Raw genomic sequence first — 18,830 nt, forward strand, 5'->3', positions numbered from 1 at the left:
GAAAAACCCATGAAGTAAAATAAACTGGTCCAATTTCATAGGTGAAATAACTAAAGTAGAAAATGTTGAGTGATTTGCAGAGCTCACATGGGAAGTGATTTGTGGATCCAAAATTTTAACAGCTAGTCTAGTTCCAGACCATCATACGCTACCAGTAAGATAACTATGTAGTGAACTGTACTGCATTTGATGAAATGTGCAAGCATGAAAGTTGGGTTGACTAAGAGTATATACACTTTCTTAGTAGTCATGTGGTTTGAAAATGTTTCTGAACTTCCCCAGGCTTCAGTTTCCTTTCTGTACACTAGCACTAATGAAGAAGCAGGTATTACTCCCTAGGTCTATCGGTAGGGCTTAGAGGCACGCAGTGTTAGCAGAGTGCCTGGCATCCAAGTACTGCATCCATACTGTTAGCTATCACTAGGACTTCTCTTTATTTTCATAAACTCCTCTCAGAGGCAGTAAGCAAAATCAGCAATATTGACATAAGAGAGAGAGAGAGAGAGAGAGAGAGAGAGAGAGAGAAGCAGATACAGTAACACACACCTGCACTCCCAACACTAGGGAGGCTAAGATAGGGACTGTGAATGTGAGGCCAGCATGAGCTACAAGGCAAACCTTAGGGGCTTAGATATACAGGAGAATGAGTTAAGTTCTCAAGACACAATCAGTCCCAACATCAAAAATATACAGTCAAACCAACTGGCTACAGAATAAACAAACACCAAAACTTCTATTTGGGCTTTCTTCCTAACCAGATGCACAAATGGTTTCTACATTTCCCTTTGCTTCTGAATACAGAGTATCAAAAGTAAGCAAAGAAGCCAGATAACACTCCTCCCAAATCCAGTTGAAAATAATGAAGATTCAGAAGAAAAAGGGCTGCATGCTCTTATTTCTCCAAATATTTTTACTCTCTGGGACTAGTGATCACTTTTAATCAAACTGAAGAGAAAAGACAGACAGGGTGAGAGCTAGAAGCTAGGAAAAATGATACAGACACAAATTAGATGGATGAATTAGAAAGGGAAATTACTAGTTAGTAAGTTTAAGGAAAGCACGTCTTATTCTACAGTTTGCCATGTGCCTAGTGCCTCAGAACCAATCAATGGGCTGCTTTTAAGATTGCCTATCTTTACATTTTAGCTTATAAAACCAGGATGTATAAAGAAAAGCACAGAGCATGGGAGTATTTTTGTCTAAGAGCAAAACCAACATTATTCTATGTATCCTATGTATACTATGTAGAGTTGGCTTCAGATCAACTTTTATAACTATGGCTAAATCATAATCCTCATAATGGACTATGAATTCCATTAGAGAAGTAACTTTGACAACTTCAAAAGAAGGATCTAAACTATTCCTGTGGGCCACTGCAGGAAACCCAGCAGCCTAATTCCTGTGTGTGTGTGTGTGTGTGTGTGTGTGTGTGTGTGTGTGTGTGTAGTCATATACCAATACGATAAGTCTCTGCTTTACAATATAAAGTCATAGCAAACCACATAGCTTTCCGCTACTACATCCATACTTTTAAAGCATAGTAGAATTTATTGCCTAGAAATATATTTTTTAAGTGTAAAGGTACTTTTCAACACCAAAGCAGCCTGTGCAAACCAAAACCTCAGTTTCATACAAGCAAAACTATGTTAAAATTTAATAAATAATTTGTTTTCCAAGAGGTTCTTCTTAAAGTAAAGGATGAACAACAAATCCACCTGTGTATTTATTCCATTGTCAGTCTGTACATTCTGATGAACTCTTGTCTACTCTCAGCCAGATCTCCCCATCCAGTTCTCACCTGTACTATCCAATCCAAACAAGCTGAGGTATAAACTCTATCTGCTACTGTTTCTGTTCTGGCACCACACTTAGGAAGAGAAGGTGTCTTTAGGAAAGAAGATAAGTTATTAAGAAATTTTATTTTAAAATTTCATAAAGATATATTTCTCTTTTCTGAAGTCTTGACTACAAAAGAGGCACAGGAACTCATTACTTTCAGCTTTACAGTGGGAGTCAAATATTATCTAAAGTGTTCATTTAATTTCTCCTGCCTCTGCTTCCTGAGTGCTCGGTTATAGACATGTGCTATTATATCTGCTTAGAAAAAAAAAAAAAAAAAACGCTGGATTAAATAGTACCTAAAGTGGATATAATTTTATAATCAAGGACAGATCTAAATATAAATTACCAGTTTCAGATGGCTATCAGAAAGTCATATGAACATTTGTTCGTACAGACTGTGTGCAGAAAAGTTTCAGCACAATAAAGGTCAAAAAGGAACAAAAAGACCAAATACTTTCAAATACCCTTGGTTTGTTCTAAACCAATCCCAGTTTAGTCTCTGTCATGTCTACTATGACAAAATGCTACCACCTGGGTGCTTCTAATTCAGGCGAGTTATGACACAGCATTCTCTTTTCTATAATGGCCTAGACAAACATCTTTTGAGGAGGACATAGGAACATGTGTTTTCTTCTTATTAGGTCCTGTTCTGTGGCACAAGAATGATTAAGGAGGAGACGTACTGTGAATAGTCCTGTGAAGCCTATGAGTGGAGAGAAGGGATCTGGTGTTCTCTTCCCTCCTTCAACATCAAGCTATCTTTCTTACTTTCCTACAATAATTAACAAGCAAAACAGACTGGATTCGGTCAAGAGGATATATTGTGTATAGGAATGCGCAAAAAGATAACACTTTGAAAATGTCAAAAATACAGGTTTAATAATGTGCAACTAATGAAGATGGTTTATAAATTAAATGCCACCTACTACACATTTGGTCCCTAAATATATTATGCTATTAGTCATTAACGTTAGACCTATAAGTACAAATTTTCCATCTGTGGAAAAGTAATCTGTTTTAAATTAAAGAGAAATCATTACTTCTTAAAAATAAAACTATCAGAATATAATTCAAGTGTAGCTGCTCAGTCACTGAGTAAGTTTGATAATAAAACATTTAAGTTTCAACCAATGTACCTGTGTTGAAGCACATTTAGCTGAAATAACTTTTAGTCTGGTTTATTTCATCACATATAGTACATTTTTCCAACATAAACATGTACATTCAATATAGAACATTTCCAGCAACAATTACAGTCTTTCTAAATTCCTTTCACAGTATATTTTAGTGCAAAGCACTGAGAAGGATAAATGTTTTTCTACCTATAGAAGCATTTTATTATGACCTTCTAGATCTTCGACATTTAAAAATTTATACAAAAAGGACACAGATGGACAGGGTCCATTTTAAGTACAGCTGTGAACCTATATAAAAACATGGTATATTTTCTGCGGTACCTTTTAAAATAATTTGACACAAATTACTAAAAAATAAAATATTCCCTAAAAGTACAAAATATTAATACACAAAAACCTGTCCAAAATTTCATAAAGATAGATGTATTTCTTTTTTTCCTAAAATCTTGATTACAAAAGATGGACAAGAATTCATTATTTTCAGCTTTACAATAGGAATCAAATGTTATCTAAAGTGGTCATTTAAAATTTTTGCTTGGGAGAAAAAAATTAAGATGGGCACCCCTATCTTCCTTTTCCAGCAACATTGAAAGAAATAAAATAGAAACATAAGCAGTGGTTGCACGTGGATTGTCTGCATCTATAAAACACCAGGAAACTATTTATTACCTTCATATAAACAGTAGTAAATGTGTTCTTTAAAAAAATAGGAACTGAGAAGTAAGCTTGCATCTATCATTAAAGTGCTTTGTATAAAATTTAAAGAAAAATAGGGGAATGTTTAATTTTCATAAAAACGTTTACAAATGATAAATGTAATAATGATCTATGCATAAGATGAACTGGAACTTTTTGTAGTATATACTTTAGAATAAAACTTTCAAACATTTAAGTGCTAAAGAAAAACTCAATTTAAATGAATTCAAAATAATTATAAATATTCAGTAGGCTACTAAATATTCATAATGTATTGATACTAATTTGTCTTTTGATCCTACTAACATACTTTCTACAAAAATCATATTTTTCTATACAATCTAGATAAAATTTTGCATGTAGAGCGAAATAAACTTAAACCACTAAAAATACGAAGTTTATATCAGTTGAAAACTATTATTTCCTTCAGGTTGTTGATCATTTCAATCAACATTATTTGGAAAGTGAAATTCCCAACACTTTTGTAGAAACTGTAGACCATATGTTCAAGGTCTATGAAGACAATGTATAATATCACAGCTACTCGAAAGTGCTGGAATGGGCATTGTCTCAGAAACTGGTTAGATGGTTATTGTTTTAGTCAGAAATCAGCAGTTACAGTTGAAATTTTATGAAAATGTTCTTTTTTTTTCCTCATAGTACCATGTGAAGACGTTTAGTGGTTCTAACAACTTAAAGTCTTTCCACAAAAATGAACTCCAAACCTTTTCGTACATCACTTGAAGTTATCTGAGGAGAAATAGGAATAAATGAACACTTTTGAGTTTACCAATAAAACCTTGTCTTAAAATTACACAACAGAAATGACTTCTAAAGGATGGGTTCATCTTAAGTTTTCCACACAAGTAAAAACAGTGTGATAATAAAACCACTTCACATTGACATACTAAGCACTCACACTAAGAACTTTACTTTAGAGGCTGTACCTCAAACTTACATAATAGTAGGGCCATTAAATGTCTAATCACAAGGGGCACAGGTGCTGCAAGCACTTACGAACAACATATAGAGGGTCTGCTCCCTACTTTACATCATAGTTTATAGTATTTAATTTGCTCCAAAATTTCTGAGGGACTTTGCTTTCCTTTTGTTCACAATATCCCCCTACACACACACACACACACACACACACACACACACACACACACACACCACCACTTACTGAATAATACTAACTACGTTGAAATGATCACTTATAAGTTTATTAAACAGAAAGGGAAACAAGAATATATGTACCTAAAAAATCCTTTCCTATAGATCAAAACTTAAAAACTCACTAACATATACCCCCCCCCCAAAATAAAAATCAAACTTGTGTTTACTAACTTTCGCCCTTCCTCTGGAAGCAATGTGCTAAAAGTAAATAATAAATGTTAATTTTTCTATATTCCATCTGGGGATTTTTTTCTAAGTACTACACCTTATTTAACCATTAAAAATTTTTACAGTAATGACAATGCCTTAAAATGTTTTTCCTATAAATATCTCCTTCATAAAGTCATTCTAATATATTTAACTTTCCTACAATACATTAGAATAAGTAGACTAAATAAAATTAGTAGACTAAGTCAAATTAAACCTGGGCAAGTTAGTTAAACATGAGATTTCTATGTAAACATAGACCAAAATAACTGTATATATTTTCCAACATTAAAACAAAGACAAAAGCTCTGACCCTGTGTCATCTCCCTATAGCTACATTGCATTGTCCTGTGGAAGGCAAGTTCTAAAATCAACTTTTGTTCCCAAGCTACTGGAATAAAGGTCATAGAGATAAAGGCAATAACCATCCCTCTTGCAGATCCTACTGTTATATCATTTATGGAAGAAAAATATGTTAAAATGGAACCAGCTATAAATTATGGCCAAATGACTTTGTTTAGTTCCATGAGGGGGAGGGGAACAAAACTCTGTAATGTTCCTCACCAGACAAGAGCCTTAGATCTTGTACTTCGGCCTTTGGTTTTGTTTCCTTCAGGTGAAGTGGTAGCATTTGCCTTATGAGTTTTCTTATGATGTTCAAGGTAAGTCTTTTTGGCAAATGCCTTTCCACATTTATTGCATCTGTGAAGAGAAAAGTTTTTTGTGACTTTCACTTCAATACCGACGTCAGCTACTTCATACTTTTTACTAGGAGAATTGGAAGTGCCATCGTGTTTTGAATCATTATGTTTTGCTTCATCCCTTGAAGGGCCTCTTTTCGCCACTTTGTTTAGAACAAAATCAATTGGCTTTTTTATAGCTCTGATCTCTAAACTGGCTGTTATTTTCCCAAGGTAACGAGATGACTTTTTATGAACCACAGTTATATGTCTTATCACATCACGTTTCCGACGAGTTTCATAAGTGCAGAGAGGACACTTATAGAACTTGACATAAATGTTATTTCCATCTGTGTGCAACTCAATGTGTTTAGTCAAGTTCTGCTTGGAAGTAAACTGGCGTTTACAGAGTTTACAGTAAAGTTGCTTAAAGTCAAAGCCAGCTGAAAGTTTTGGTTTCCTGGTTTTTTGCTGGCCACCTGCAGCTGAAGGACTAGCTGATTTAGGGCTTTCAGAGTCCTGTTTAACTTTATTTTTCTGTGTTGCCGGTGTGTTCTTTTTTTCATTTGAATGATTTGTTCCCTTTAGTTCATTCTGTGGAGAATGGGTAATGGAAGGGGGCGAAGACTCTACAGAATCTCCTGGCTCGACTTTAACTTTTACTTCTGAACTGTTGGCAGTATTATTAGGGCCTTTCTCTCTTTTAGAGTTTGCTCCAGAAAGAGTTATCTTGTGAACAATTTGCATATGTCTCTTAAGCATTATTTGTGAACTGTATTTCCTCTTGCAAAGGAGGCATTTGCATGCAGTTAAATTGTATTCAGCCTTTGAAGACTTTTGTTTTCGAGTCTTAAAAGATTTTTTAGGAGAAGCGGAATCCAGGAACAAAGGTTGCCCAGGCTTTGTCGCTATATCAGGAGTAATTGAATCCCTCCTCAGTCCTCTGTGAACTTCATCAAAATGCCTCCTTACATTCGCTTTTGTAGCAAATGATTTACAACAAACTGGACAACTCCTACTTAATGAAACTAGAGCACTCTTACTGCGTCCTTTGGAAGACTGGTTTGGAGTCTTCCGGGTCTCGATGTATTTTTTTAGTTCCTCCATCTTTTTCTTGTGTACTTTTCGAATATGACGACGTACACCTCGTCTAGAATTGAATTCTTTTCTACAAAGACAACATATCAACTGGTGGCCAAGGTCAGAGCTGTCAGATGTCTCCAGGTCAGCCTGTGATTCCTGAGGCTGCTCCTCGGTGGGGGCTGTGGCTTCATCGGCAACAGTCTCCACAGGAGGAGGCTCTATGGCCTCCTCCACCTCTGTGTCTGCCTCGGGCACTGCTTTCGGCTGTTCTGAGCTTGTCTCCTGTATTTGAACTTCAGTTTGTTCAGGGGTACTGCTCGACTCTGTCACTTCAGCAGGATTATCAGTCCTTGAAATATATTGAAACACTGCATTTTGGTTGGTTTCTATGGGTTCTAGCTTAATAATATATTCTCTCTTGTCCACTCTTGGATATATGGCTTCTAGGAGATCACTTATGGCTTGGCTTTGTTTATCATTTACATCAGGAAGATCTGTTAAGGGGGGAAAAAAACAATTGTTTTTAACCTGAAAAATTAACTTGTTTTAACCCTCTAATATTTTAAAATATATAATGAAACATCTTGTAGGAATACATGTATCTTTTATAGCATTATTTACTTTTCAGCATTTTGTGAACATAAAACATTAACTAAGTTAAAACTTTGCTCTAATTTATCAAATGAGAAAGGTATAATCTGAAGAAATACTTCTGTTTCTAAGTTCCTTTATTATAAAATACACAAGCACATGGATCACCCTAAACAATAAGAATACTATCATTTTTTTAATCTGAAAATTTTAGAGTACCAAAGCCAACTCAAATTGTTATAACCCAGAATGGATAAAATACCAGGAAGGATGTTACCATACACATGATCTTTAATACAATATTGTAGTGCTCTAGTTAATGTAAGACTTAATCAACAATGCAGGTTACTTCCACTGGGACAGCTGAACATCTCACAGAAATAAGAAAATATTTGCAAGTCAACAACATAAATGGCATGAGGCATAAAAACCCAGTCTTACACAATTTTTCTCAACATGACAATATTTTAATAAAACAAGTGGTTAAAAACTATCCATTAGTCTAGTGTTGTTTATTTAAGCAATAGCAACCCCTTCAATAGGCAACCAAATAAGTCTCCTGCAGCAAGGCTGGCTGGCATTGGTTTTGGTTCCATAGACAATTCTAAAGTCTAGTTACACTGAGAGAGTGAACCTCATAACTACTTAGAAACCACAACACAATCCATGGTAATTCTTCTCATCCTCTCTCCTTTTCCTCATTTTTCATACATGTGCTTGGTGTGTGTATGTTTACATATGTGGGTATTTAGGTATGGGTATGTGTATGCATTTGGAACCCCAGGTTGATGTTGAGACTTATTCTCCATCACTCTCACCTAATTCATTGTGGCAGGTTCAAAACTGGAACTCACTAGTGGGTCTTGATAGTCAGCTTGCTTTAGGGATTCCCCCTGTCTCCACTCTCTGAAGTTGCAGTTACAGACAGCCCACCACCCCACTCTGCATGTGTGTGGGGGGGTTCTAGAGACAAACTCTGACCCTCAGGCTTAGGTGCCGAGTCTTCCAGCCCTCATTCATTTCTGTGACCAGTAATGCAGTGAGATGCTACCTTCACGAAAGCGTATGCAGAACCACCACCGAGAATGCACACCAACCCGCCAACTCCACGATCAACTGCACTGTGTAAATTACCTCTAAACCTCCAGTGAAGAACACCAAGAGATCGAATATACTTTAATTAAAATGTTAGATTTTAAACTATTTTCTCTAGATTACCTCTTAATTTACAGCTCAATAATAAAAAGTTCAATACAATCAAATATAAACACATGGAATACCTTAAACACTGAAAATGTTATTACTTTTAGTCTCAAAGTTTTAGACGAGCAAAACCAAATCAATCCAAAGATTCCATAACCCAGGATGGATAAGGCACCATAATATCAGATGAATATTATCTTAAATTCCCATAAAATATGACCACAATCTTTATGTAAAAATTTCTAGATAAATTTGAAATATTCATTTTATCTATACCCTAATACATTTTAGCATAATTTAACAATAATTAAATAACTTATTAATCAATTTTTGCATTATAGCTCCCTACCAAAAACTTAGAAAAAAAAGTGAGTTTAAGTTGAAAAATGCAAAAGATCCATAATGTATCTATGGTATCAGGCTACTAAAATAAGTATCTCATTTTGTAAATCCACAAAGTTTAAGTTCCTGAGCAAGAAATAATGAAGTTACATAGTACTGCTATGTTTTAAAGAATTTACAATAATTCTTTAAAACAAGAAAAATAACACTATACATATCACTTATTCAGACAAGTACATTACATTCAAAAAACATTTGGTTCCACAAAGACTATTAGCATGCTATTTGCCTTTAATCACAAAAAGTAATAATCTTGTTTGTCTATATTCAATCTAATACTGGTTATGTTATACCTAAATTTCACTAAGAACAAATATAATCTTCATATTAAAGTCCAGAAAACACTAAAAAGTTAATAAATATTTTTAATGCTCGTAACTCACTCATTCTCTGCTGCTTACTTAGAAGCATTCTCATTTACTTAAGGAGAGTCTGAGTAGGTAACCAATTATAGTTAGCAAAAACTGGTTAAATTAAAATAGTTTACCGTTAAATTGCTCCCTTAAAGACAGCATTAATATACTAACTCTCAAATATTAACTAAACTATATATGAACCATACAAGCATTCAAAAACAATCCTCACTATTCCAATACAAATACATAGACTCACAGATTTAAACTCATAGATTAGGAAAAGAACAAATGAAAAACAGTGATACAAAATAGTATCCAAGAAACTTAATACAACAATGTCAAGTGCTTCATATTCTTAATCACCAAATTATCATTAACTAGATATCAACTCCATTTTAATGAAAAATACATATACATTTAACTCTAAAATGTATAAATAAATATATGAATAAAACTTACTGTCATCCATTTGGAGACTTGGTGGGCAGTAAAATTTTTTATGGGTAATTAAATTTGGTAATCCTCTAAAGAGACTACGGCATAATTTACATTCAAAAATAGTGTCCACATCTTTTAATAAAATATGTTTAAGTTGTTTGGTTCCTGGAGGGAAAAGAAATATATAAAAATTAATTCTGACCTACACTTTTTAAAAAGGAATTAACTTGATAATCCAAAAGCATATTTACTCTGAAAAAAAAAAATAAAACACAGATAATGCTATTTTCTACCACAAAATATTTATTAACTAAGTGATAAATTTCAAGCAAATATTATACGATTTGGCAATTGAGACAGCCAAACTGTGATGCCCTTCTCCTACTTCAGTGGTCAATCAATTCAATGGCTATTCCAAGGCAATGGTTTTGACATCTGGTTGAGCACTAAAAATAAAGATATGCATGAGCCTTCCCTAGAGATCATGACTTGGTAGATCTGGAAACACAAAAGATGTTCCTCATCATTTCTTTACATTTCTGCTGATTCTGCCAGCTCTTTTCTAAACATGGAAGTAAAAAATAAAAGGGTTTTGGTTTTTTGGGTTTTTTTAAACACATTTCCCAATTCATTAAAGGTCCAGCTTTTAACACATGATTATATATGACTATCCTTTTAAAATTCAGTTTGTATTACCTCAGGCTCTGGGCCAACATGGAATTGTGCTATTTGGTGATAAACCAGAGAATCTTTTCCCCTACTGAGACAGAATTTTGAATTTTGCCCAGGCTTCTTGATAGCACTATCATTTTATATATCTCAAGCCTTTATCCATGAAAAATCTTGCCCCAATTCCAATTACTTATCAATATAATTACTGTGATCTAATATGGCTTATCCATTAGATTATAAATCCTGGAAGCAGCCAAGGCCAAGTTTACCATTTATAACCACAAGTGTTCAGTTCTAATAATAGAGAAATGCTACTGATCTAGGGAATCTAAACATTGTGGTGGAAGGTCCAAAGACACAGAATAATTGGCAAAAAAAAAAAAAATCAAAACTTTAAAACATCCACAAGGAATAGAAGCACAAAACAAATTCTTTTGTTTTTACTTCCTATAGTCCTTGCTATAGTACCTCGCTAATACCCTTAAGATCACTTAAGTCCTGAATGTTCTGTCATTTAACAAGCATTTTTGCCTGTCTATGAAGCTCTGATACTCTTGAAGAATACTATCTTACCATAGTATAATTAAAATTATAGGGTCTACCATACCCAGACATTAGTTGGAGTTCAGGGAAGCCTGCAGAAAAGGGGGAGTAAGAACTGTGGGAGTCAGAGGTCTCAAGGACACCAAGATACAACCCACAGAATCAACTAAGCAGGGCTCACAGGGGCTCACAAAGACTGAACTGTCAATCACAACCCTGTAAGGATCTGCGCTAGGTCTTCTGAATACATGCTACAGTTGTTTAGCTTGGAGGACTCCTAACAGTGGCCGGCAAGTGCCTGCTCTTGGGGTCCTCTTCCTCCTACTTGGTAAGGGTTTGTGCCCAGTCTTCTTGCATCTTATTAGCTATGTTTGGTTGGTATTACTTCAAAGTCTGCTCTTAAATCATAGGAAGAACAATATCAACCAGCCAAACCCCACCAGAGCTCCTGGGGACTAAACCACCAACCAATGAGTACACATGGAGGGACCCATGCTCCAGCCACATATGTAGCAGAGGATGGCACTGTCCAGCATCAATGGAAGGAAAAGCCCTTAATCCTGTGAAGGCTCATTTCCCCAATGTAGGGGAATGCCAGGACATTGAGGTTGGAGTGGGTGGGTGGGAGTGGGAGCATCATCCTAGAAGCAGGGGGAAGGGGGAGGGGGTATGGGAGAGGGGGGAAATGGAATAACATTCAAAATGTAAATATATAAAACATCAAAGAAAAATAAAATTATTAAAAAAAAAAAAAAAGAAAGAAAGAAAGCCTGCTCTTTTCTGAAGGGAAACAGAGGCAGTGAATCTGGGGGAGAGAAGCAGTAAGGAGTGTGGTAGGGAGTCTGGGAGGAGTGAGTGGTAAGAGGAGAAGTGAGTGAGGCTACAGCTAGGATGTACCATATGAGAAAAGAATAAATAGTAAGAAAAATGTAGGGTCTATAAAAGTTGAATGTTTCTAACCCAACCTTTAGCAATTTACATTTAACTTTTAAGAGTATATTTTATCATGTTAAAAATAGGCCAGACCTCAATATTCTGTTGTAAAAAGATAATATAGCTCGATAAGTACAGCCAGACTTTGCTATTTTGTACATTATTCTTTTTCCCACTCTTTATCCCACCATTCCACTTCTGGTTTCACTCCCTTTTACTACTTCACTAAGATAGGGCAGAAAGGAGGAGAAAGAAGAAAGAGAAGACAGGGGAGGGGAGGGAAGGGGAGGGAAAGAGAGGAGAGGAGAAGACGGGGAGGGGAGGGGAGGGGAGGGGAGGGGAGGGGAGGGGAGGGGAGGGGAGGGGAGAGGAGAGGAGAGGAGAGGAGAGGAGAGGAGAGGAGAGGAGAGGAGAGGAGAGGAGAGGAGAGGAGAGGAGGATCCTTGAATCTAATTTCTTTTTTCTTGTTAGTACAACCACTAACAAACTACTACCAACACCTCTAATGACCAGCTTCTTGGGGCCCTAGCATTTATATACCCTCTGAAAAGTTCCCAGATTTCCAAACACCACACAATCACAGAAACTATCAGCAGTTGGCAAAAACATGCCACTGCTAGAGCAGGAGGCAAAGCATAGAAAGTTGTTTTGAAGCAGCCCCATATCCCCACACTGGGATTAAACCATACACATAATATTTCTGTGTTTTTTTTTTAAAGAAACACAATTCCCAGAATTCTCACTATAGATAAGATTTGTTAACCTAATCTTATCTAGTTGTATTTCTTTTCTGTTTCTGTTTCTGTTTCTGCTGTTGTTTTGTTTTTTGAGACACAGTTTCTCTGTGTAGCCCGGCCGTCCTGGAGGTAGCTCTGTAGCCCAGGCTGGCCTCAAAGTCACAGAGATCTGACTGCCTCTGCCTCCCACGTGCTGCGGTTAAAGGCATGTGCCACCACCACCTGGCTAGTTACATTATCTTAACAAGCTATATAATATCTGTGGGAGTCTTTTTTTAAATTTATCCATCTTGAATCATAGAACGAAACTAACCAAAACTAGTCATTCCACATTACTAAGGAGTTCATGATAGTCAGCTGATATATTTGGTTCATATCTAGCCCCAAAGTGATTACCAAACTATGAAGGATTGAAATATTTCAGCTAAGCCTCTGTAACAGATAAACATTTAGCTTCATAAAGTGTAGCTGAATATAAGGAGGGAATAAAAAGGAAAAATTTATGTGTTGGTTCTAAATTAAAAGAACCACTATACCCAAAATAGAAATTGAATCTTGCCTTTAAAAAATAAGGAACAGAGCCTATTGTGGCAAATATCCCTGCAGATACAGCAAAGAAGCAGAGGCCGAGATCACGAGTGAGGCCAGCCTGGGCTACACCTTTGGTTTTGCAGTTAAAACCACATACTGCACATACTCAGGAGACCTGAATTCAGTTCCCATCACCCACAGAAAGGCTCACAACCGTCCATACAGACAATCCAGCTCCAGGGGATCCAACAACCTCTCTGGCCTCAGCAGGAAGCAGGCATGCATATGGTGCACAAACGTGCATGCAAGCAAAAGACTTGCACACATAAAATAAAAATAAATAAATCTTTAAAAAAATAGTTGACACTGAAGGAAAAAAGATTGAAGAAAAATAAAGAAATCTATTTAACTAAAAAATACAGCTAAAGGGGTTAAAAAGATGGCTATGTGGGTAAGATGATGCTCTGCTCTTGCAGAGGGTGCAAGTTTGGTCTCTGCACCCTCATCTAGAAGCTCCTAACTGCCTTCAAGTCCAGGTCCAGAACAACAGCATCTACAGAGTACATGTTCACTGTACTCACATTTTACACACACACACACACACACACACACACACACACACACACACACAGATGTAATTAAAATAATTTTAAAATTAGCTTTTAACTTTAAGTTTAAATAAGCAAATAGCAACATATTTAAAGCATTACCAATCTTCTATAAACATGAGGTTATAATTAATAAACAGTAAGGTATAAAAGTAAAAGACTATTTCCTTAAATTAAGTTACTTTGTCCACTAGGATCTCTTGATCTTTAAAAAAAAAGAAAGAAAGAAAGAAAGAAAAACATCAATTTCTTAATTATTCCTCTTAAATTCTATTTAGTAGTGAACATATTTTTTATTCCCAGTAAGCATTTAAAAAAGTATCTTCTCTATCCTATCAGTTATAAACACTTTCCTCAAAATACATGTGCACATGCCAGTTAGTATTGGCAAAGGCACACCAGTTTCTTTTGGGTCAAATACAGTGGACGTTCTCTGGTTCCTCTGTCCTTTGTGTGCCATCACCCCCGTGACTAGTACTATAACACCTCCTTCCCTGTTCTGACTTAGAATACCTTCAGATCCCAGGTCAGATGTCACTTCTACTTCGCTGAGCTTCCTACTAAGAATCTATCACTTGCACTCTTAATGCACCTTCTCATCTCCCCAGCTGCCCGACTATCTTGCATTTGGTCAGTGTCTGTGTACCCACTATGCTACTATATCTAGGAAAAGAGTTACCTTTGATGCTCAGCGCCGTACTCCTATCTTCAGGACAATGCCTGAATGACTTCATTAACAACTCTCTCTACATGTGGTTGTTCTAATGCTACAGACTTACAAATGAGAACACTAAGCTGTGTCTTGTTGCACAAACAGATTATTAAAAGGTTTCAACCACCATTTAAGATGCTATATTTTTCTATCATAACAGAATGGATTTATTAAAAAATCAGCTACCACTTTTCTGACTGCTTTGTCACAAACAGACTAAAACTCCTTCTCACCTGAGACACAAGCATGGTAATCTAGAGCATAGCATACATAAAGTTCATCCATGCTCATAATCCTGAGAAAGAGTCGTGCTGACTTTATCCAAATTATTTCTTTTTTTAAAACAATTACTCTCCTTTTTGCTTAGCTTCTTAAATTACCTTAGAACTCACTGCTTATCAGATCATCAACCAGGATCTTAACAACAACAACAACAAGAAAAAAGTCCACCAAAGGGTAAGAGTTTTGGCAGTAGAAAACTGATACATACAATATTAACTTACAAGTAGGATAAATTACTTTAAGACTGTGCTTACTTGATGAATCTTTCACTTTCCCTTAACAAACACTTAATGTAGCACCTATTAAATGTCAGATATAAGACTATTCAATTCACTGGAAATGTGTAAGTAAAGGATATGGTTCCACAATATGGAGAACTTCAAACTTGTAAATACCTGCTCTCAAGAACATAATCCTACAAGACATGTTTGGAAGATGAAAACTAAAAAAATTAACCCAAAAGATATCTAGTCACATTTTAAATTTCCTATAATTGCTATGTAACAATCGAAAAAATTCCGTCTCAGGCTGAAGAGAAAGTTCCTTCCCTGAGAGCACTTGCTACTCTTCCAAATGACCACAGTTAAGTTCCCAGCACCCGTATCAGTCGGCAGCACCCATATCAGAGCCTATAACTACAGCTCCAGGGGACCTGATGCCTTCTTCTGGTCTCTTTGAACATTGCATTCATGTACACAGGCAAATAACTGTGTATAGAAACAAAAGGGGGAAAAAAAAGAAAGGAAGGAAGGAAGGGAAGACAGGAAGGACGGACAGGAAGGAAGGAGAGAGGGAGGGAAGGAGGGAGGGAGGGAGGAAGGAAGGAAGGGAGGGAGGGAGGGAGGAAGGGAGGAAGGAAGGAAGGAAAGAAGGAAGGAAGGAGAGGAAGGAAGGATGGACAGGAAGGAAGGAGAGAGGGAGGGAGGGAGGGAGGGAGGAAGGGAGGAAGGAAGGAAGGAAGGAAGGAAGGAAGGAAGGACGGACAGGAAGGAAGGATGGACAGGAAGGAAGGAGAGAGGGAGGGAGGGAGGGAGGAAGGAAGGGAGGGAGGGAGGGAGGGAGGAAGGAAGGGAGGGAGGGAGGAAGGATGGATGGAAGGAAGGAAGGAAGGGAGGGAGGGAGGGAGGAAGGAAGGGAGGGAGGGAGGAAGGAAGGAAGGGAGGAAGGAAGGGAGGAAGGAAGGAGAGAGGGAGGGAAGGAGGAAGGGAGGGAGGGAGGGAGGGAGGAAGGAAGGATGGACAGGAAGGAAGGAGGGAGGGAGGGAAGGAGGGAGGGAGGGAGGGAGGGAGGGAGGAGGGAGGAGGGAAGGGAGGGAGGGAGGGAGGGAGGAAGGAAGGATGGACAGGAAGGAAGGAGAGAGGGAGGGAGGGAGGGAGGAGGGAGGAGGGAGGGAGGGTCACAGAATTGCGCTCTCTGTTATACACCCTTCACTGGCCTTTACTTCCATGCTAAGTTTAAGTAGAATTAAAAATACAGCATCAAAATTCAATCATGGCTTACATTAATTAACTTCAATTAAAATTACTTCAATCAGAAATAAGTTTGAGATGATAAAAATCTAGGAGATAAAGAACCATTACACAAAATACTTGTTATTTTTCACCAGCATAACCGTAATTAACAATTTATTCTTTCCTGGGGAGAGGAGGAGGGACTCTCTTGTATATAGTAGTATAGTATATTCTATATGTAAGGATCCTTTTTATTATAATTTTGTATATTATTTCTTTATATAATTGTAAGAAGTTAACATGTCAATTTCACTCTAAAGACTAGTGTGAATGCTGGGCACCTTCCCTCATTTTGTTTCTAGCTTTAGTGCGTTCTACAGCTTCTTTCCCTCTGTAAAATAACTAAAAGACTAACAGACTAATCTCAACTACATCAATATAACTACCTAAAATATATTGTGATTTTCTTTTCTTCAAAATTCTGTTTTGAAGGAGTAAGAGAAAAAGGAAGGTCAACTGAACATGTTAAGAGAAAGGAGGGAAGTCCAAAGGCGTCACATAACAGGCAGAATCCTAGAAGTATTTGCTCAGGCATGAGAAGACTCCAGGAAAGCCAAAGGCATGGTGGAGGTTGTGCCAGAAGCTGGTATTTGTAGCAAACAGCAGGTTTCAAGTCATCCAACCATCAGGGTTCAGGACAGAAAAATCTATAGCCACATCTAACTCTACACTAAATTCAACAACCAAATTTATCCACAAAGTAAAGTGCAGAAGAATGTCGGTCTGCTACCATTTCTACTGGGAGGAAACCAAGGATACATTTATGCATGGATAAAAGATCCCATAAAAGAACACAGCATGCAGCAGCACTCACTCTCATAAAAGGGGCCGTGGGAAGCTTAAAGGTTTGCTCTATAAACTGTAGTCACAATCATTTTCTCCTCCTGCCCAAAAATCTTAAACTGTTTTACACATTAAGCAGTTAGAAATAAATAGCAGAGGTAAGAAAGAATTTTTAATTTAAAGCCAAGAAAATAGTGCAAAGCTAACAAACACTGAAATTTAAGGCAGTAAGAATGGGTTAAAATTGTCAAGCAGTCAGTCTAGCACACAGAGCTGATGAAGAGGAGTCAACTCCTTCCCCAGACACTCTAAGAGGCCTTTATGAGCATCCCGCTTGGGTAGGAATTAGTATCAGCTCAGACAGTCCACTGTAGGAGGAAGAAAGTCGGAGCTCAAAGATGACAGTGGTTGAAGGCAGCTACCTGAGCTTGAAGATGAAAGCAGATCTGACACCAAGCACTACTAACCAACCTGACTTCCCCTGTCTCTTGCTAAGCAGACTCATGGACTTCTCAGAGGTACTGCCCAGTATCTATCAGATACACAGTGCGACCAGGATAGGCTTTTCAATGCAGTGTGTGACCTAGTTACAGTGGAAAGAGACTGGAGAGAGATGAGTCTCTGAGGGTGTGCTTATGGAAGACTGGGTCAGGGAGGACCCTAAGTCATATGGCCCATTCTCCTGAGGTTTACTTTAGCCTGAAACACCTTTGTACTGCATAGTGCTACTTCAATAGACTTTAGATTTGCTAGAGATGTGAGATTACTGTCTTGCAATTAAAGTTTCTGATTTATAAGACACAATAATGAAGTGATTCTCTTTTAATTCAAAATTAGTTTCTCTGCACAACTTTGCACATTTCTATATCACCTTTAATTTAAATTATAGCATTTTCAGAACACACACACACACATACTCCAAGGCTGATGTACTGGAGAGAATTTCTAAAAGAATACTTCTGGCTAGTTTTATATCAACTTGACACAAATTAGTCATTTGAGAAAAAGAGAAACTGCCCCACTAGACTGGTCTATAGGCATCTCTGTGGGCACTGTTTTGATTAATGAGTGATGTGAAAGGGCCCAGCCTATTGTGGATGGGCCCACCTCTGGGCAAGTGGTCCTGGATGGTATAAGAACGCAGACTGAGAAAGCCATGAGGAGCAAGACAGTAAGCAGCAGCCCTCCATGGCCTTTGCATCAGCTCCTGCCTCTTGACTTCCTTCGATGATGAATTGTAATATGAAGATGTAAGATGAGGTAAACTCATTCCTGACCAAGTCACTTTTGACTGTAGTGCTTCATCACAACAATGAAATCCCTATGGAAAACAACCACATTTCAAAGACAAACAGCTGTGGAATGACCCCAAATCAGAATACCTATCCCACTGCCCCATTCTTTAGCTTACATAGTAAGAACTGCTAAACCCAGAGAATCAATGACTACAGTACTCAAGAGAATTCATCTTTAAATATTTTTCTTCTGTAGTGGTTTCAATGAGAATGGCCCATATAGGCTCATATATTTGGACACAATCACCATGGAGTGGCACTATTTGAAAGGATTACAAAGATTAGGAAGTATATAGCCTTGTTGGAGGAGCTTTGGCCTTGTTGGAGAAAATCTATAGCTGGAGGTAGGGCTCTGAGGTTTCAAAAGCACAACCCAGGCTCAGTTGTCTCTTTGTCACTTTGTCTCTCTGTCT

General features: G+C 37.2%; 1 protein-coding gene across 12 annotated transcripts in view; it reads right to left on the reverse strand.

Moving 5' to 3' along the window:
• Nucleotides 1-18,830, reverse strand: part of Zfp800 (zinc finger protein 800) — a 213,530-nt gene that overhangs the window by 24,590 nt on the left and 170,110 nt on the right. For 6 of the 12 annotated variants that reach the window (XM_063286482.1, XM_039108103.2, XM_039108106.2 and 3 more), the window contains exons 4-5: nucleotides 9,832-9,975; nucleotides 5,622-7,314 (exon numbers count right to left, since the gene is read on the reverse strand). In XM_063286482.1, the coding sequence (XP_063142552.1) occupies nucleotides 5,622-7,314; nucleotides 9,832-9,975 (1,837 nt within the window). Of the gene's footprint in view, nucleotides 1-2,645; nucleotides 4,425-5,621; nucleotides 7,315-9,831; nucleotides 9,976-18,830 lie in introns of those variants that run through there. The other 6 variants (XM_063286486.1, XM_039108108.2, XM_063286484.1 and 3 more) reach the window with 2 other exon arrangements.

The sequence above is a fragment of the Rattus norvegicus genome, chromosome 4 (genome assembly GCF_036323735.1).
Source record: "Rattus norvegicus strain BN/NHsdMcwi chromosome 4, GRCr8, whole genome shotgun sequence".
Lineage (NCBI taxonomy): Eukaryota > Metazoa > Chordata > Mammalia > Rodentia > Muridae > Rattus > Rattus norvegicus.